Source organism: Protomyctophum parallelum, assembly GCF_964188405.1.
Source record: "Protomyctophum parallelum genome assembly, chromosome: 11".
Lineage (NCBI taxonomy): Eukaryota > Metazoa > Chordata > Actinopteri > Myctophiformes > Myctophidae > Protomyctophum > Protomyctophum parallelum.
This window is the reverse complement of record NC_139707.1, coordinates 31,859,538-31,881,661: the sequence shown is the minus strand read 5'-3', so window position 1 is coordinate 31,881,661 and position 22,124 is coordinate 31,859,538. Positions and strand designations below refer to the sequence as shown.

The 22,124-nt window shown below is 44.5% G+C and overlaps 1 protein-coding gene across 2 annotated transcripts in view; it reads left to right on the top strand.

Moving 5' to 3' along the window:
- The window catches only part of erbb4b (erb-b2 receptor tyrosine kinase 4b), a 457,442-nt gene that overhangs the window by 252,990 nt on the left and 182,328 nt on the right, over positions 1–22,124 (top strand). Inside the window, exon 3 of one of the 2 annotated variants that reach the window (XM_083776516.1) lies at positions 13,242–13,428. The exons of the other annotated variant lie outside the window; for it this stretch is intronic. Within the exon in view, the coding sequence (XP_083632642.1) occupies positions 13,242–13,428 (187 nt within the window). The remainder of the gene's footprint in view (positions 1–13,241; positions 13,429–22,124) is intronic. 2 annotated transcript variants of the gene reach the window in all.

Genomic DNA, 22,124 nt, shown 5'->3' with positions numbered 1-22,124 from the left:
AGCTCCACAGATACTGTAGTAAAGCTGTAACACGGTAGCTACACTTCTTATCTCAACAGGCTCAGTGCGCCTCCGCCGCTGATAGACTCTCACAGAGTTGCTTGCGAGGGCAGGAAAAGCTCCTACTTTGATGTGAAGTGGATGCTTTCAGCCCAGCGAAGGCCTTGGTGTGAAGACGTCCGGGTGTCAGAGTTATAGTATATAGTATAGTATTTATATTGTTGCTGTGTCGGATAGAAACCACCTATCTCCATGTCTCCATGTCACCTTTCTTTTTTAAACACGGAGCAAAGCAACATTTTTTGAGCTTGTAGAAACTCAAAAGTTTTGTGGACATAGGAGGTTTCCACCGGGCAGAGACTTGCAATTGTCATGCAAGTCGGTGTATGAATGTGTGTGTGAATGGGTGAATATAATGCACAATCTATAAAAAGCGCCTTGGATAAAGGCGCTATATAAAATGCACCATTTACCATTGAGTCCTGCATGGTATTCTCTTTACCTTTCTCTAAAGGATGATTTATCTACTTACAGTGTCAGACTTGACATCGATCGAAGTAGCTAGTCAGTGTGACGCAAGTCGTTTTTTTATACTATATTTGGTGCAATAGTATAAATCAGGCATAACCCAACCTATGTGGCTGGAAATGTCAAGCCTAAAATAATAGATTATTACAATTATTTTAAATCCCACTTCTGGGTCATTCATTTATGTCTGGTGGGGATATTATTTATTTGTATCCCTGCTTCTGGTCAGACTGATCTGAATAAAATACCTGTCAGCGCCAGCGGCAAAAAACAGGACAATTTTGCCCCGGGCAAGTTTCGGTCAGAGAAGTTCACACACACACACACACACACACACACACACACACACACACATGGGGGTGTATGTTGACGCGGACGCACGCACGCACACACGCATGCACACAGTGCAAACCTCCAAGAACATGTGCAGACAACACCAGACTCCACACAGCACTAACAAATACCCCCTGAGTGAACAAATAGATGTGCAAAACATACACAAGTGAAAATAAATTCCTATAGTCCCTCAGTGTTTTCCTCCTGCCTGCAGCCAACTCTCGGTGTTCAGCTCTTGCTCTGTTTGGAGTGTCACGGTATGTTCTGGTGGCGATGTGCACCCATCACAGTGATGGGCGCCCGTCAATGCGTCTTGACAAGCGGAGACCTACTGTCGCTGTGTGTAAGGCTCAGAATGGACATCCAAACATCCAAACAAGTGTGAAGTAGGCTACACCTACTGTCCACAGAGACTGGGGGTTGGTGGTGTCGGAGGGGCTTTTTAACGTCATTAAGAGTCCATACACTTAGGCTGTCATATTATGACATAATTTCCGAAAGCCACACCAGTAAAAAATCACACCCATGTGAAGTGAGCACTGCCGTTTATCATGATGATGATGTATGATGATGATGTATAGACACACATGATCTCACATGACACTTTTAGACCAAGTGTTTGACTGTACTGTTGCTGTTTAGGATTCTGTCTACTAAACTATTCAAGGTTAGCACAGCTCAAATAATCTCAGAAAGAATTATAATCTGAATATCTTTTAAATAATTAGTAACATTTTCAAATGGGGGGGACTGGCACAAAAATGCATATTACTTTAGGGGTCCTTAAAGGTTTGAGAACCACTGCTTTACTTCTAACACTAACTGAGCTCTGAGAATAATACTTGACAAAGATTTAGCCTACTACAGGTGCTTCCATGGCAACAACATGATTGTTGTGATGCAACCGCTTTCCCACATTGCCACGGTCACAGGCAATATTTCAACTTGACCCTCCACTGAAGCTGAAGTGTGTTTGGCGGCTATGGTCTGCTTTGCTAATACGACACCGCTAGCCCTTCCAGCTCGCCTCTGCCGAGTGGAAACGGTTCCTTTTCAGGATTAAAATTCAAAAACAGCAAAAGTAGCAGATCGAACAACCTCGAAACGGGGTTGTCTCGGAGGAGGAGCAGGATTGGGGTCTTAGGTGGCGTACCCCGGGCCGTCGTCACATGCAAACCCACATTTCCTGCATGGAAATAAGACGTAATCATGCTAATGTGAGTCATTACACAAACACTAGCCCCCCCCCCCCCCCCCCCCCCCCGGCCCACATCCATCCATCGCAACTCCTGCCTTGCCCTCCTCTCTCTCTCTCTCTCTCTCTCTCTCTCTCTCTCTGCTCTGCTCTGCTCTGCTCTTGCTGAGCTGGAACAGGTGGGATTTTAATTATGCATTAAAATTTATGGAGACCCTCTCTCTCTCCGATCCACTTGACTGAGCCCCTCCTCCCTTAACATTCCCTGCCTCCCCACCCCCCACCCCCTCTCTCTCTCCTTTCCCCTCTTAGCTCTACCCCCCCCTTCCCCCCTTTCCCTCCTTTCAGAAGTTGAGGATTGAAGGACTTCATTTCCAAACCAGGCACGTCTCAGTGACTCAAGTGAGGGTTTTGTTCCGCCACCATACTTCCGCTCTCAAATGCCCTGTTGCAAGAGGAGCAGAGAGGAGGGGAGAGGGGAGAGAGCGGGTGAAATCCTCGTTAATCTAGTAAACCTCTCTCGGTTTGGGGGAGCAAATATGGGTTGGGGCAATATCCATTGGAGACATATTGTTTTGTTCAACAACAACATGCTGGTCAGCTGGGCTGCTGTTTACTGAAATATAATAAACATAATATTGTTTTCCCTCATATATAATAAGTAAAGTAAGTAGCCGTGCCGAGCCATGAGGCCCATAGGGCAGGAGCCTATCTCCTGTTTCTGTAGCGTGAGGCAGCTTGATGTACAAGTACACCCCCTGGACATGACGCTAGTATGTCGCAGGGACTTACACGCCAATCCAACCCTTGATGCTGAGTGTCCCATTTTTAGAGTCTTTGGTATGACCCGGCCGGGGATCGAACCCCGACCTCCCAGTCTCAGGGCAGACACTCTAACCACAAGGCCACTGAGCTGGTTTTATCATATCATATATAATAGCTTGTAATATATGAATGTGTCTGCATGTGTTTGATCTCTGCGAGGAAGAGATGATATACTGTGCCTGTCCATTAGAATCTCTGTGGCTTAGAATTGCAAAAAAACGATTGGGGTAAATTCTTAAAGGACCACGTCACCAACCTATCTAATGCTCATTACAAGATGCTGCAATGTTTTCTAGTCTGTCTGTGTCTCAGAGGAAATGTGTGGTCATTGGTAGGCAGGTTTCTGAACCGTCCATAGCCCACCATGAGACCCAGAGTGAGTAGATGGAAATTGTGCCATTATATACTGTAACGAGCATTCCCATATGGAAAAAAAAAAATTAAATTTGTATATGTTTTACATGAAACTTGTAGTTAATATATATGACAGTCAAAGCAGATATAAGATCCATAGTATTTTTTTGTAAAGTGAAACTTATATAATTTTGTCATTTATAGGAACTATATATATAACAGTCAAAGCACATATAAGAGCCATAGTAAGTTTTTGTAAAGTGAAACCTATATAATTTTGTAACTTATAAGAACTATATGTGATGGTAAATCCACATACAATAATATTGTACTAAGCATATTATGCTTAGTAAATTAGTATACATTGAAATATATATGAACTTATAAATAATTACTCCACATAATCCACATACAAAATCCTTAGTAATTGTGTGTTGTCAAACTTGTAGAGTTGGGCAAACATCAGTGAAACCAAAATCTGATAGGATATTGTATAGAAACCATACAATACAGCATATGAGTAGCACGGCTTGGGTGCGGCAAGTGATGCGGAAAGAATTGGGAGCTGATGGTATAGTAGGTGTGGTGCTCCATCTCAGCAACTATCTCCCAGGGGTCTATAGCGCATATGTTTTTTATACCTATCATACACTTATATAGTCATAGATAAAACATATGTTTTTTTTTATAACTATAATGTATTGGCTGACATATAACAATGTTATAAATGTCATATAATTTAAAACTACAAACATTGTATGGAACATGTAAGGAAAATACAGTTTGCCATGTACTTACCTCATAGATCACATACATGTTGTTTACTTGATTCATACATGATTCACTTTATTGTCTTGAGGATTGTATGAAAGGTGCCACTTTCAAGAGTTCACATATAAAATCTAGTATGTACTTTACATGACATACATGTAAATGACATACATATAAAATGTAAATACTTACTATTGGAGGCAACAGGACAACATATATGTTTCTTCTACTTTTTTTCTCCATATGGGATTAGTGAGGACCAATTATATGAAGATGGGGCTGAAAAGTGCTCCTTTGATAAGAAGAAGCAAAAATAAAGCTGTGTCACTGTCGTTGCTGCCCTGCGGTATACGTGTCTTTGGTTTGAATTGAAGGTGGAGGTGCTATTTTTTACTGGGAAAAGAATCCGGGACGATGCAAGGTCATGCTCTTTTTTTATATTTAGCCTGTAATTGTGATCTAATTGTGCTGTGGCTAAATACGGGAGCTCTCACGCTAATGACTGCTGACACGAGAGGAAACGGAACATGCCGCTCGTTGAGAAATGGACCGCACCACCCCACCCCATGTGGGCTTGATTCGCTTATACCATGACTTTTTGGTTTGTTTCGTGTTGGGGTTTCTCAGGGGTCCGGGACCCCATTGTGGTCAATCTTTTTTAAATTATCTTCTTTTAACCATTTGAAGTATAGTAAATAAGTAAGCCTTGCGGCCCATAGGGCAGGAGCCTATCTCCTGTATCTGTAAAGTGAGGAAGCTTGATGTACAAGTACACCCCCTGGACATGACGGCAAGCAGGGAGGCACTGGGTCCCATTTTTCAGTCTTTGGTATGACGCGGCCGGGGGTCGAACCCCAACCTCTCAGTCGCAGGGTGGACACTCTAACCACACGCCACTGAACTGGTGAACCTATAGTGCCCTACAAAGCCAAAGTGCAGAAACCTTCTTTAACCTCATGCCATCTGGACAAAGATACAGAACCATGGAACCATGGTCCGTTTTAGTAGGAGTTTTGTTCCCTCCGCCATCGCGGCATTAAACAAACTGCACTGCTGATAGGATTGTTCTGTATACTGTGGGGACCTCATATTTTTGTATTGTCTTGGTGTTATGTGCTCTGTGTTGTTTTTGATGTGGGTGTGATGTTGACTGTGATAAATATCCTTCGGGAGTCGGGACAATAAAGATTATTATTATTAAGTTTTTGCCTTTGGACACACTTATTTGTGTATCCCAAAGGTCAATTTAGCTGTTGTGTTTTTGGGGGATAAACAATTACCTCAAGAACATAATTTAGTTAATTTTAGTTAGTTATTAGTGCAATATCACTTATTTGCCAATATCTCATTTGGATGACCAGTTGAAACACTTTTAAACCCATTATTCAGCCATTTTTCCTCCAGTAGTTACTTGCTTGTAGGGTAATATAGCATCCCTATTCTGGGGAACATTTGCAGAAAATAGTTGGTGGCGTGTTGTGAGCTTGTAGATCGGTTATTTTCAGCCAGGGGTAGAAAAAAGTTTAAAATTATTTTGAAAATAGAAGATCTAGATTCTAGAAGCTCATGATGCGTCGCATCGTGACACATTCTGAGCTATTTTCAAATAGCCAAAGTTAAAATAGGGCTGAAGTCGTTAATGTATGTTTTGAAATAATGGGGGGAGCAGAGGGTCCCTGTTCCATCTTTCTCTCAGCTAAGCGGCCTTAGCCTGAAAAACGCTGAAGGCCCCTATAGCTGGTGTAACACTTCAAACATGTCTTTGAGATGAGAGCATGCGTGTGTGTTGGCCTGGCATAGTAGTTAGTCTGGCCTGCAGGGGTAGCTTGTTTTGTTGATCAGTGACCTCATAGGGCCAATCTGGCTATTAACTCTGTGCTGGACTTTAATCATTACAAGTTGCTTTGCCTTTTTTCCACACAAGTTCGTTCGATCGAACAAACAATCTAAGAGAAGGGATAGAACAGTGTGTGCGCCATCATCCTTCTCTCTCTCTCTCTCTCTCTCCCTCTCTCTCTCTCTCTCTCTCTCTCTCTCTCTCTTTCTCTGTTTCCCTGCACACACACAGGCAGCACTTTGGAAAGTATCGATTCGGTGGCTTGAAAATAACAAGCTAGCAGGGCGAATAAACAGGCTTGGAAAGTGAACAAAAACTCTGATGAAGTGAGAGCCTGAATTAAATATCAGCCGTGTAAATCCTTAAATTAAATTAGCCAGAGAACATTGTAGATACCAGTGCGTGCTGCTATCTTCCCCTCTTTTATTCTCCCCTTTTAGTCATTCCCCTTTCTTTTCTTTTTTCTCCACGCTGGCAGCAGTTATTTCTCCCCTCTTATTTTTTGGAGGTTGCTAGGTAACTAGGAAGCTGTTTATTTATTATTATTGTTATTATTATTATTATTCAATTTTTGATCTTGCTATGGATGCTGGCGTGTTATGAAGAAAGGCCCAGCAGGGCTGTCCTAGCCTGGCTATTAAGCCAGACTTTGATAACGGCTGATTCGGTCTGGCTTATTAGCCAGGCTAGGGCTGTCCAGGACCGGGTCACGGTTTGGGGCCGAGCAGGGCTGTCCAGGACCGGGTCACGGTTTGGGGCTGAGCAGGGGCTGTCCAGGACCGTTTGGGGCCGAGCAGGGCTGTCCAGGACCGTTTGGGGCCGAGCAGGGCTGTCCAGGACCGGGTCACGGTTTGGGGCTGAGCAGGGGCTGTCCAGGACCGGGTCACGGTTTGGGGCTGAGCAGGGGCTGTCCAGGACCGGGTCACGGTTTGGGGCCGAGCAGGGCTGTCCAGGACCGGGTCACGGTTTGGGGCTGAGCAGGGCTGTCCAGGACCGTTTGGGGCCGAGCAGGGCTGTCCAGGACCGGGTCACGGTTTGGGGCCGAGCAGGGCTGTCCAGGACCGGGTCACGGTTTGGGGCCGAGCAGGGCTGTCCAGGACCGTTTGGGGCCGAGCAGGGCTGTCCAGGACCGGGTCACGGTTTGGGGCTGAGCAGGGCTGTCCAGGACCGGGTCAAGGTTTGGGGCCGAGCAGGGCTGTCCAGGACCGGGTCACGGTTTGGGGCCGAGCAGGGCTGTCCAGGACCGGGTCACGGTTTGGGCAGAGCAGGGCTGTCCAGGACCGGGTCACGGTTTGGGCCGAGCAGGGCTGTCCAGGACCGGGTCACGGTTTGGGCCGAGCAGGGCTGTCCAGGACCGGGTCACGGTTTGGGCCGAGCAGGGCTGTCCAGGACCGGGTCACGGTTTGGGGTCGAGCAGGGCTGTCCAGGACAGGGTCACGGTTTGGGCCGAGCAGGGCTGTCCAGGACCGGGTCACGGTTTGGGCCGAGCAGGGCTGTCCAGGACCGGGTCACGGTTTGGGCCGAGCAGGGCTGTCCAGGACCGGGTCACGGTTTGGGGTCGAGCAGGGCTGTCCAGGACCGGGTCACGGTTTGGGCAGAGCAGGGCTGTCCAGGACCGGGTCACGGTTTGGGCCGAGCAGGGCTGTCCAGGACCGGGTCACGGTTTGGGCCGAGCAGGGCTGTCCAGGACCGGGTCACGGTTTGGGGCCGAGCAGGGCTGTCCAGGACCGGGTCACGGTTTGGGGGCGGTGGAAGGTTTAGCCTGGCAACTATCAATAATTTCCTTTACATCAAATCAAACCAAACTGCAAGCCTATTACCGGTAAAAAGAAACGAAGTGCTGTAAAAGGTTAAACTCCTACTCTTTTTGCTATAGTCTTCGGAACGACCAGCATCAACTTATCGGCAGACCTCAGAGCCCTGGCTGGGATTTCCTTAAAAGACTTGTGTAGTTCTTTCAGGATTTTTCTAAACTGTTCAAAAATAGCAGATTTACAAGCGCACAGCTTCTACATCTGCTTTTTTTTTTTTTTATAGCCAAGCCAACGCTATACAATCTAAGATGACACAGATGCTTTCCTGGTTTTAATGGGTTAACGATTATTGTTATGATGATTATCACACAGCGGTGTCAAGCTAAAAACAGTAGATCTACAAGCACACAACGTGTCACATCGTCACATGCTGTGAGCCTTGGCCAACCTCACACTTTTCCTTTTCCACCGGTTGGTTGCCAATGGGAACAGGTTCAGTTCTTTTTGGTTCTTAGGCCATGTCCTCTCTGACGGCCATGTCCTCTCTGACGGCCATGTCCTCTCTGACGGCCATGTCCTCTCTGACATCCATGTCCTCTCTGACGGACATGTCCTCTCTGACGGACATGTCCTCTCTGACGGACATGTCCTCTCTGACGGACATGTCCTCTCTGACATCCATGTCCTCTCTGACGGACATGTCCTCTCTGACGGCCATGTCCTCTCTGACGGACATGTCCTCTCTGACGGACATGTCCTCTCTGACGGCCATGTCCTCTCTGACGGACATGTCCTCTCTGACGGCCATGTCCTCTCTGACGGACATGTCCTCTCTGACATCCATGTCCTCTCTGACATCCATGTCCTCTCTGACATCCATGTCCTCTCTGACGGACATGTCCTCTCTGACGGACATGTCCTCTCTGACGGACATGTCCTCTCTGACGGCTGTCATCCACTGTGGCGCTGCTGCCAGTCAACTACACTTATAGGCGAGAAAGCCAATTGAAAAGCTCACAACGCGTTGCATCCACGACGCGTTGCAAGCTTGTAGATCGGCAGAGACAGAGATAAATTAGACATGATCAGGCCGTCAGTTGCAGTGGCGCCCCTTTTACAGGCGAGCGCCTAATGAATTTTGCAGACAGTCGGTGGGAGAACAGCGTGTCTCGTCTGCTAATGACAGCTGCCACGATGTGGGGACCAAGAGAGTGGACTGCGAGTGTCACTTTGATTCATACCGGAGCGCCCGATCCGGGGCCGCATAGCGTGGCTCCTGGCGTGAGGCCTAACGGCCGTTATATCTTCCATTCTACAGTATATGACATTTAAAGCCCGCAGCGATGGCGGTCCTTTGTTGCTCAGTTGCCCTGGGGCCCGTGCACGAGCACATGCCCGGTGCCAATGTTTTCTAGCGACGTTCCGACACCCCCACCCCCAGAATGCTCCAGAATGAGTGACTTGGCTGGTGTCGAAAGTGACCTTGCTGATGAATGCTAGATCGCCGAAGGGGCTCTGCCCTCAATAGCCTCATACAGTACCTGTCTAAGTACTTCTTCAAAGTGAGTGACACCCACAGCCACAGCACTAGAGGGACCCACCATGATCTGGTACCATCCATGAGACAATTCTCATTCTCTGAGAATCGCCATCCATTGAAGGATGTGTATCACTGGTTTCTGGCCTGAAATGAGGAGACCACAAGGGGAGGTAAATGTAAATTCCCATCCACTACCGCCATTTTCTCCTTTTCTCCTTTGTACATAGTGTTTTGTATTTGTTGATGATCATTGACTAAATGTTTTATGCTATGTTGATGAATTGAATGCAGAGAACGACAATGGAAGACAGCATGCTATAACTTATATATACTTTTATATATACTATATATAAAGATATTTTTGGGGCTTTTCTGCCTTTATTGAGGTAGTAGGTTGACAGGAAACGGGGAGAGAGATGGGGGGGGAGAAGACAAAGTTCGTTGGGATCGGGAGGGATCGAACCTGCGACACACTGTCATGCTGGATTACCAGCCAAGGTGCCTGGACCGCTAAGCCATACTTTCCATTCCACTCTGCAGTCCCATTCACTCACCTGTCTCCAACTCCCTCGTCAGCCCACCTGTGAACACTGCCATTAACCTGTGTAACCCAGGTCATGGAAACTGGTTACTAATGAAGAAATGGAGCAAGTCTACCTAACTTGATTTCCCCCTGTCATGCTGCTGATTGCATTGAGGTCAAGAGAAAATGCTCTCAAGCAATGTAAATTGATTGAGTTGCACTGTGGAGGCAATCTGTTCAAAGAGAACACACCATTGAAGAGTCTGGTTTCATCAGCGCTTGTGTCAGATGGGGCAAAAAATGACATTCTTCCTGGGCCTACACAATTTTCCTGGGCCTACACAATTTATCTGGTGCTGACTGGGTAGGAAAATTTGTTGGAATCTCCAAGAAGACATGGGTCAATGCCTACTTGAGGCTTGATGATGATCCTGCCATTAACTGCTTCAAGGACCTTGGAATGGGTTCCATTCCTCCTGAGCTTGTTAACGGCAAGCTTCCATCACCATTGGAGTCATTGGAGCATTTTGCATGCCGTGTTTACAGTCCAAAAGGTCCAACAACCTTGCCATTACTAGATGGGAACTATTTCGGTCAAAGAACTTGGAGGGTGAGATGCTACCTCCAACTCGTGTTGCACTGCTACCACATATCCTCTGTGCCAACTACATCACAATGCGGGATAAGTCATTCATACCTGACAAATTGCCCTGAGCTTCCACCAATCGAACAAAATTGATGGAATTCAGCTAGTGGAGGGAGGGTATGTTCCAGTCAGGTGTCTTGCCCTCCCTGCTCCAAAGGCAGTACTTGAGCTCATCACATGTGGTTGCAAAGCAGGTTGCAAGGGACGGTGCAGCTGCTCAAACAATAACCTGCCTTGCACTCCTCTCTGCAAATGCTATGGTGGAGACTGTGTCAACACTATCAGGGAGGACATTCAAGATGATGATGACGAAGATGAATTGCTCCTGCAAATAATGTATTGTAGGCATAATTGACCATGGGCTCTTTAAGAGGATAGGGTGTGTGTGTGTGTGTGTGTGTGTGTGTGTGTGTGTGTGTGTGTGTGTGTGTGTGTGTGTGTGTGTGTGTGTGTGTGTGTGTGTGTGTGTGTGTGTGTGTGTGTGTTGTGTTGTTAGTGTGAGTGCAGTGTGTGAAACAAATGGACACGTTCTGCATGCCCAAAGTTAGAAGTTGCAATACCTTTATTCCCTGCAGTAACATCTGTCAACAATAATGGTAGAATACTAATAAACTATCAAAGTCAAAGGTACATAAACGCAAGATATTCTAATAATATTCTAAATACTTGCAAATCACATATATGGGTGTTGTGGAAGACCCCTGGTATTAACTACTACTCATTTTTGTAAACTTGTAATGCTTAAATTATTATCTAATTTGACATTGTTCTGGAACAGGAGCAGAGCGAGGAATGTACTGAGATGAGTCCGGGGGGCCCCGGGTGAAGAAAGACCCCAACCAAAAGTCAGAAAAGATTATTCTGGCTACTTTCAAAGTGTAAGAAATCAATTATAAAAAAAACTATAAAACAACCCTAATATTATGAAAATCGGACATTAATTGTCTGGCGTACTATTATGGGGGTCCCAAAATATATGACCCCCCAAATAAGGGGTGGGGGTCGGGAAAATTTGAACCCCATCATTTTCTGACAGTTTGGACCCTATGAAAGCCAAAAAAGCAAAAAAATCACTTTTAGCAAAAGAATCCTACGGAAATACACCTCGTACCACACTAACGACAGAGAGAGAGAGGCACAGAGCCCAAACAAATAATTAGAACCATAAATAAGATTAAAAGACAGCACACACACCTTGCCCATCAACTCATAGATCCCTGAGGGCTGAGAGTTTATTCTGCTAAACATTGGTGCGTTGCTACAAACTTTGTTAGCTAAGCTTGTAGCCATGAGGGTTAGCTAAGAGTTAGTAGCTAATTGGCTAGAGCCACCATGCAGTTCCAATGCCTTTCATGTTAGCACAAATGTTTGGCTAGTGTCTAGACTCTAGCACATTGTTCCAAGCTAACCTACCTGGTTCATTATGTGGATACAGTTTGTACTCTAAACAGAAAAGAACTACTTTCTGTCATCAATGTAGATGGCTGTGTGTTGCTTTTATTTCAGTTTTGTACATTTTGTTACGTTTTAGCCTTTGATAAAATAGGCTGCTATAGTAAGTAAAGTAAAGGATACTTTACACACCTTTCATTTCCTAGCTGTGTGTGACTGTGTGCTGCAGCATCACCATTCCTGGTGATTGAGACTCTGAGAGCACTTTATTTGGATGCCATTGGTGAGAAAAGCACTTTTGTTACAATGCATTTTATTTAAATGAGAATGTATTTTATTTTCATACTGAAAGAAGTTTGTTGTTTTATTTTAATTAATTGAAACTCACTGAACGGAAACACTGTAAAGAATTACTGTTAATTATAGTTCTTCATGCTGTCCTGTATGCATGCCATACAGGTCAGGTTTTTTGGATGAGGCCAGAGTGTAGGTCTACCAAGGATGGCGAGCGACTAACCCAGGAGGATTGCATGCGAAGACCATCTTTGATTTTCCTTGGAGATCGATTCACTCTGCAAAAAGTCTGTGTGTTCTATCAGTGTGGTAGGACAGAACTGAGCACAAATCACGGAACTTGAACACTAGAACAGTGGACACTGCACAACATTCATTACACAACACTACTACACTTCGCAGTGTGGTTATACTGTCATAAACTCACTCACATACAGTACACACCTGTGTGGTTCATATTGGGTTTATTGACTGAAGTGTGTGCATTGATGTATAGCCTACTGTTTTGATTTGAAGGTAATTGTAATTTCATTCTGTATTGGGATTAAGAGTTCATGGATCTCATGGAGTTCATATAAATACTTACCAGTTACCATACAGTTAAAAGGATATTTACAATTAAAAATATATCTACAGTTAAAAGGATATTTACAATTAAAAACATATCTACAGTTAAAAGGATACTAACTAAAAAGATACTTACCAGGGTGCACCCGAGGATAAAAACCAGTAGATCATAAAAGTAGATTTAAACCAGTGTTTTTGGCAGGCATTTTTTAGATTTAGTCAGTCTTAGTCTTTTGGACGAAATGCTTATTAGTTTTAGTCAATCTTAGTCATTTGGACAAAATGCTTAATTAATCTTCAGTCAGTCTTAGTCATTTCTATCCTTGATAGTTTTAGTCTAGTTTTAGTCGACGAAAACTCCTAAGGGTTTTAGTCAGTTTTTGCCTTTTGGGATTTTGCTTTGTACTTTTTGAATAGTTTAGCCTTTTGGCTTCCCTGAGGTTTTGCTTGTGCTTGCCTTGCTGCCTTGTTTGTAAGCTAAGCCGCTTCTTTAATAATAAACCAGTGTTTGAAACTACTCTGCTCTGCATTTTGGGTTCAGCCATTCAGCTACCGTGACAATACTTATAGCCTTAATGTCTGACTGTACCACGTGTCGTTTACATTTCTGACTAATGAAGTATCCAAAACACTGTCCTTTTGTTGAGTTCCGTTGTCTCTGTGTCTCGTCCCTCTGCAGTCCATCCGCGAGGTGACGGGGTACGTGCTGGTGGCTCTCAACCAGTTCGACTACCTGCCCCTGGAGAACCTGAGGATCATCCGAGGCACCAAACTCTACGAGGACCGCTACTCCCTCGCCATCTTCCTCAACTACAGGCGTGACGGAAACTTTGGTCTGCGCCAGCTGGGCCTGAAGAACCTCACAGGTAAAGGTTACGTTATTTGTCGCGTACAGTAGCACCATTTGTGAATGTTCGGTTTGGTGTATATTGTTAAGCACTTAGACCCTAATATACGTAGTTGACCGGAGTCCCCCAGGGCTCTATACTAGGTCCACTAATATTCCCCTGTATCTAATCTGGGAACACATTTGTTAAAAAAAGTCATGCATCTTCATACATCACATGCTGTGCTCCAATCAAATCATCACAAATGTCATTCCGGCCAACCCGTTAAGCAAATTTCCAGCTCCCTAGGAACTCCAGCAATGGACATATTTTCATTCCGCTGTGAATTTGTAAAATACAAGTTGGTGTCACAGTCCATCATCCCAGGCCTTGTTCTTTGTGCTACGGTTTGTTATCAAGCAGAAGCAGAACAGTGTATAAAGCAGAGCATAAATTAATAAGGTGTCGTGTTTTTTTTATTAACCAAATCGTCCTGCTTGGCTCGACTTCATAGAGAGCCGACAGGAGCTTCTTTGGAGTGTCCTTGCGGTGCTGGGCACACATTGTGTGTGTGCACGAACACACCAAGCTGGTCTTTGATGGGGAGGACATGACCTCCTTTTTTGTTTCAACTATATGTTTATTGTTACAATTTTCAACATACAAAGATAACAAAACTTACGTATACTATAACAGACCTTTCACTCCCCCTCCCCCAACATATACCGGTACTCAAATAGGCTACAGTAAAAAAAAATCACACCCGTGCAACTCTCTCTCTCACTCACTCACTCACTCACTCACTCACTCACTCACTCACTCACTCTCACACACACACACACACACACACACACGCACACACACACACACACACACACACACACACACACACACACACACACACACACACACACACACACACACACACACACATATATATATTAGCAGGCAACAGTGCAGCACTATCTCTGTTTCTGGCACAACAGCGCCCCTACTGGTGCTCATAGTCACATAGGTGGGTTAACGTCACATAGGCGAAAACATAGGTAGGTGAACACGGATATTGCTGTTCCTTGGAGTGGTTGCACCACTCAAAAAAACATACGTACGTAAAAAAACATAACAAAAATGACAGACAATCAAATTAAATGAAATCAAATTAACACATTGGTGTGTAACTTTGAAACATTGGATCAGTGACATGACCTCCTTGAATCAATAATTATACTGTGTTCTCAATCTTTTATAAAAGCGCTGATATATTTCTGCATTCAGAGCTGAATGCTCCCAATACAATAACTGCAATCAAGAGCAAATGCAAACCTGATTAAGACACAGAACAAAATGTCTGTGGTCAATGGTCACAGTGGTAATGTCCTGGTTGTTTAGAAGGCTATTTGAGGATATTTTGCTTTCACTTTTCCTATACAGCACTTAACAGCTATGTATATGTGTTTATGGTGTTTAACCTCACCTTACCTTGTTCCCTGAACTATACCCAATTTTTTATTTGAAAAAATAGGGTTATAATTGATTGGAACCATACGTGCCTTTTATATATATCCGTGACATTCGTGACATACAGCAAGTTTCGTGAGGAACAGGCCCGTACGTGCCTTTAAGCACTGTCGGACAGGGCCAAACTGGTAAACCAAATCAGGTTGGGAGAAGAATTCAGTGTCTGACGACGGCATGTGGCGAAATGGGCCTATCTACAAGTAGCTGGTAGATCGTCTGTTTTCAGTTAAAGGACCACTTCACCACCATCTCTTCATATAATTGGTCCTCACTAATGTTCATGGTAAAACACCACCACCATTTTTTTCCTACTCGTCTCATAGGAGGGCTGTGGGCAGTTCAGACCAGTGACATCATCGTTTTATTTTTTTAAATAAGATTTGTTTTAAAATATATTTAGATTTGTATTATCGTGAGAACGGTGGCTTCCATTGCAGTTTCTATTAGCCTGGATTCCCCATTGATGATGTCGCTGGTGGACGGGTTTCTGAACTGCCCACAGCCCTCCTATGAGACACAAACTGAGTAGAAACTAGAAAAAGTGCCCTTCTGGGCACAGGTCTCCACCAGGTTATCCACAGATCCGTGCAGTTAGAGGTAAAAACACTTTTCGGCCAGTTATAGCGCCACCTTGAGGCTGAGTTGAAATTGTTCATGTGGCATTTTGTCCTGGGCCTAGTGGGAATGTGGGTGCACAATCTGACGGAAATCACGCGATGTGTTCATGATTTGCAGCATTTTGTTTGAAACTGAGCACTCCTGTGAACTTTGGAAGCCAATCTTAACCAATCAGGATGGAGTCTGAGAAATCTGAAAGACCGGTTTGGTTGAATGGCTCTAGAGAGACTGTGTACCAATTTGCGTGATGTTTGGACAAAATCTGTAGGTGTACTGTGCAAAAACTTGTTTTGCACAAAGCGGCCTCCTGGTGGCGCTATAACAGGCCGTTCTGGAAAGTTTGGGGCAGAGGTTCATCGTTGGCATCCAGGGAGTGTGTGTACCAATTTGCGTGATGTTTGGACAAAATCTGTAGGTGTACTGTGCAAAAACTTGTTTTGCACAAAGCGGCCTCCTGGTGGCGCTATAACAGGCCGTTCTGGAAAGTTTGGGGCAGAGATTCATCGTTGGCATCCAGGGAGTGTGTGTGCAAAATTTGCCATCGACCGGGTTAACGGTGGCCGAGATTAGCTGTTCACGGACACACGGACGGACACACAAACGGACGGACGGAGTGCAAAACATACTCTCCCCACATGCCTTCGGCCTGGTGGAGACAATAAATTGTGGTGTTTATCATGAACATTAGTGAGGACCATATGAAGAGAAGTTGAAAAGTGGTGAAGTGGTCCTTACTGTATATGGTCCACATATTTAGTGGCTAGCGGAAACCAGGAGGGGGCTTAGTATAGAGCTCTTGGGAATATAGTCAATTGGGTTTAAACCTTTACATGTAGGCCTACATCACTCCATCTGCCAGATGATCCGCCAAATGAAAACAATTACAACACTTTTTGGTTTCTTCAAAATGCCCACACAGCGCTACCAGACTGTAGAAGACACATGATAATGTGAATCCACGTGACCAGGATGTTGTACCAGGTGAATGGTGGGCAATCAAGCTAAACAGCAAAACATTCTACAAGCTCACAACACGTCAAATCGCAATGTGTTGTGAGCTTGTAGTGCACTTGTATAGGGCTCAAGTTGTCTGGGCGGGAACCCCTTTTTGGTGTTCTAACACTTCTGGACGGGAACCCCTTCTGGGGTTCTGTACAGTATGTACAGTATTAAAAAAAATGATGCTGCTACATAAATATTTGAAGTTAAGTAGAGAAAACAAGATAGGAGGACAGAGAGAGATAGACTCGAGTTAATACATTCAACAAAATGTACTTTTAGTTTTCCCTCCCACACTTGGGAACAGTACAGAATAAGCGGCTGGGTCCCCCCCCCCCCCCCCCACCCTTCTCCCTGGTCCAGATGTTGCTGTAACAATCTTCCCCTATACCAAGGGACTAGATGCATTCTTCATGCAAACTCATAGAGTGCTGTTATCATCTTTTGTCATTTTCACCTCATATTCTCCTCCTGCTCGCTTGTCCCTGTGCACAAGAGCAGCGTTTCCGTCTGATTTTCAACCCACTCAACTTTCATGCAAAGTCTATCTTTTTCAGAAGGACAGTACTGTAGAGGAAGAGGGAGGGAGGGAGAAAAAGCGTAAATAGATGCTGAGAAATGTTCATCTTTTTCTGCGTGGTCCATGGTTTCTTGCTGATGCACTCCAACCCTGCACTGTCAGGATCACCTCAGGCTCCATGACTCAGAGGTCAGTGGGTGGAGAAGCTTGTGACTTTTTTTTTATCCATCTCCGTCGGCCGATACATTTAATAAACTTTGCACCATTCAGCTCCAAGTGCTTTATATAAAAAGGGGTAAAAATGTAATGGCAACGTGCCATAAATCAACATTAAGGTAAAACATGATCAAGGACAATTAAAAAAGATGTGAATGTGATCAAGTAAAAACTTTAAAAGAAATAAGAAGAATCATACAGAGATTAATACTGTTCAACTAGCAACAATATAGTGGATTTTGAGCTATTTCTTATGTCTGGGGCAATCTATGTATGGGCTAGAGCAGTAGAGAACAAACCAATCCCAATACCGTCCCTATATGAAGGTTCACCCTAAAGTATTTTTTGAATTTTCATATAAACGCCTCCAGGTATTCTTAAACCTAACCTTATTGTTAAATGTAACATCAGTAAAACGATGCCTAACCCTAAAAATTTATTCCTAACCTTAACCTCAAACAAATACAAGACCATAAGAGGTTTTGGGGCGAGCGTTCTTGTTAACCTTTAGATGGAAACATTTCTTCCCCCCTACTGGTTTGTTGTTCAATGGGTACACAACGTATTACCACTGCTTAGACAGACGGTAAGAATGTGCCTAGAGACGTTTGGTAGAAAACACGTGTGGGTGCAGAGCGTGCACTCAGTGCACTGATTGTTTTCAGCCTGTGTTTGCAGTATGCAAACGTTTGCACTGCTAAGAAGTCACACACAGATGGTGTCACAGGTACTGTACTGTAACACACACACAGACCTGATTCTGTTCAGTGTAGCAATAAGCAAGGCATGATTTATAGAGTGACATGGATTGACACCCAGCTGAAGGTGATGTGAGAAATGCTAAGTATACGGTGGTTATAGTGTGTGCATTCATTCACTGCATATAATATGTTACTCTCCCTTCCTATACATACAGTATAATTATAAAGAAAAAGCAACAGACACGCATACACAACCGTCACTGCGGTGTGTGTGTGTGTGTGTGTGTGTGTGTGTGTGTGTGTGTGTGTGTGTGTGTGTGTGTGTGTGTGTGTGTTACAGCCACGTGCTCGTCTGTTATGCTTCGCCTGATGTTTGGTGTTGTTGTACCTTGGGAGTGACGTTTGTCCGCCATCAGCATTAGGTTTTCATCCTTTTCGTATATGTAGGGCCAAGTTTGGCCCAGTGCTGGTGGCGTGGGCACACTGGAGAGCCAGGCTGCTGTTTGAAGTGCCATCCGTGGCCTCAAGCCATGAAGTGGAGGGGAAGTTGTGGTGAGCAGCCATGGCCTGAATCTGCTCTTCCTCCTTGCTTCCTCTTGCATGCGCACACGCACACACGCACGCACGCACGCACGTCAGTGGTAGAATAGAAAAGCATAAAAAGTGTTTACAGAGAACGAACATTTTCAATTTGGGAGATATTGTGCTTCGGTAAGCATGCAACAAAGAGAGCTAGGGAAATCAATTGATTTACAGTAAACCAGTGGTTCTCACACCATTTAAGTTTAAAGACCCCCAGGTGTGGTTGTGTGTACAAATAGAACCAAATGGTCAATTTGATTGCATTGTCCGTATTGCTCTTAATTCAAGCTCCACCATCGTACGATGCAAGTGTGAATCAAGCTTCAAGGGCAGAGACAGAGAGACACACATCAAATCAAAATCAAATCAAATCAAACTTTATTTCTAGGGCACATTTGCAAAGACCAGAAGGTCAACCAAAGTGCTGTACACGATTATGAGGCAAACATACAATAACACAAGTAGCATAGTAAAACAAAATCAAAGCAACAAATAGTACACAGGTTAATTAGGTCAAACATTGAAAGCCAGGGAGAAGAGATGGATTTTAAGTAAAGACTTAAAGGCCTCTAAGGAGCGGGCAGACTTGATATGTAGGTGCAGACAGTTCCAGAGTTTGGGCCGGCCACTGAAAAGGCACGGTCACCTCTGGACCTGTAATTGGAATTGGTCAGCTGACCTCAGGGCCCTGGCTGGGGTGTATGGGTCCATGAGTACCGATAGATACAGGGGGGCAAAACCGTTTATGGTTTTAAAAACAAATAATAAAATCTTAAAATCAATTCTAAATTTAACGGGTAGCCAGTGGAGGGAGGCAAGGACGGAGGCGAGCGGCGGCATTTTGCACAAGCTGCAGACGTCTGAGGGTGGACTGGTCCATGCCTACATATAGCACATTGCAATAATCGAGGCGAGATGAGATAAAGGCGTGGATGACTCTCTGAAGGTCAGTTTGGGAAAGGTAGCCCTTGATCCTGGCCACGAGCCTAAGTTGATAAAAACTACTTTTGACCACGGAGCTGATCTGTTTATTAAATTTAAAGGTGTAGTGAAATGGAAATGGTGAACAACATGAAAATGGTGTTTCAACATGAAACACCGGTCTGAAGTTTCTGAACCAATCAGAGCGTCGCATCCCTTCAGGCGATGGGACGGTAGCTAGGGACGGTAGCTATGCTATGCGCAACAGCGTGGTATGTGTTTGTTTATAAATCAGATGGTCGGCCAGCACAACCAGTTTACTGTTATGTGGCTTATTTCTACCCTATAATGTTTTCAGATACATATTTTAGCGTGATGATTAAGTTGAAACCGAGTACACTGTCTGGATGTTATCTTGAATGGAAATAAAAACTGAGTATTCTGTAATCAGTAGAAGCTGTGCTGGACGGATGCGCAAATATGGGGAATTAAACGGGTGAGCTTCATTTTTATTGGCTTTTATCGATGTGTATCTCTACACATCATCACGCAGCACGTTTTCGTTTTAATAAATAAATAATACAATCGTTTTTATGGACCTTTGATATAAAAACACACAGAAATGAGAATTTTCAAAAAAAAATGGCATCCATTGTTAGGTATGCCCATATGATGACCACGGATATGGTCTAAAAGTGTGAAAAACGTCTTTTTCATTTCACTACACCTTTAAGGTTGTTGTCAAACAACACACCCAGCTTTTTCACTGATGAGCACTGAGGGGTCCCAAGGTGGCAAGGGAAAGGCCTGACTGTTGGCCAAAAATGATTACCTCCGTCTTACTTTCGTTGAGGGTGAGAAAGTTATTTAGCATCCAACTTTTTATGCAATTGAGGAGTGGCTGGAAGGGGTCTGTGAGCAGACTATTGGTATTTAGAGGCAGATAAATCTGTCACTCTAAGTAAGGCCGTTTCGGTACTATGACCAGGTTTAAAACCAGACTGAAATGTGTTGTGGATACCATGAGTGGTTAAAAATACTTGTAGCTGTGTGTATACTACTTTTTCTAAAACTTTGGATAAAAATGGGAGCTGGGAAATAGGTTGGAAATTAGCGAGGACGGAGGGGTCTAAATTATTCTTTTTAAGAAGAGGTTTGATAGTGGCGTGTTTAAAATTAGCCGGGACTGTACCCTATTTCAGGCAGGGATGGGGACATTGAAAAGAACCTGTGGCTTGTTACTGTTTTTAGACACAAGGTTGGAAATATAATCCTTTTTTGCAGCTACGGCAGCTCTCTGGTATTCCCTGAAGCAGTCATGTAGAATCTCTAATGAGACATGAAGTCTGTCTTTTAGCCACTTCCTCTCAGCGCGTCTGCAGGCTCGTCTAAGATTGCGAGTGTTGTCATTAAGCCATGGCTCAGAAAGTGCTTTTGTGCCTTACTTTTTTTTATCTTAAAGGGCGCAACGGAATCCAAAGTGCTAGTGCATGTACGGTCAAACATAGAAAGGAGTTCCTCCGTACTCAAAGTGATATCACAATCAAGGGCCCAAATTGCTGAATTGTTAAAAATGCGGGAGAACTGGGGGGCAGTGGCAGAAGTGATTTGACTATGGAACAGGGAATTACGAATAGGATGGGGAAATGATCAGAGATGAGACAGAATGGAACACATATACAGTATCAATGTGACGGAAAATGTTTGAGCGCCACTGTTTCACTATACAACTATACGACAGCAACCTCTGTCAGAGCACTTGCAGGCCAGTCTATAGACGAATCCACAGAGCGCTGCCCTGTAGGTGGTGCGAGCAGAGCTGCGGCGTCACACTGCTGCTGCATTAGGCCACAGTTGAGTTACAGAGAGTTACAGAGCTGTAAGGGTCCATTTGGTTCAATTTGTACACACTTGTACACAATTTGTACAGACCCTGGAAACTGCTTGGTTTACCTCCTATTTTACTAACTAATATGCTCTGCCAGATACAAAGTGTCACTGGCGTGCATCAAGACAGTGGAAGTGATATATCCGGCCGCACCACAATTATTAATTATTTAAACGATGACGACGGCCAACTTAAATTAGGGTATATAGCCTATCAAACACCACCCAATCTACTATGAACACAGTCAATACACACATGTAATTCACACGTTGGGGGGACTACTTGATTCTGTCGAGCTGCCTGTTAACCCATTGCACAATCAATAGTTTTACACAGGTATAACGGCAATAATGATCGGTGTCGTATCATTTGATGCCAGCGCCAACTCCACAAGTTAATATCTCGTCACGTCAACCATTGCATAGCGGTCTTCACCTGAATGGAGAGACAGCGAAATGCCTTCACGACGGACGACGTACGTCGCGACGTATATTTTTCCGTCGCAACGTATATTCGAGTACGTCCTGGCGTAAATATCAATTCGTCCCGGCAGAACGGACTCGTCGCGGCTATATCTACCCGTTTGCGACGTAATATGTTGGCTATTATTTTCCGTCGCGCCAGAACGGGACTCGTCGCAGCTATATCTACCCGTTGTGGCGTGAGCTGGACTCGTCGCGACAGAACGTGACTCGTCGCGACTATATCTACCCGTTTGCGACGTGCGCCTCGCCGGTCCGGTCTCCAGGCGAGCCTGCGTCCTTCATATATT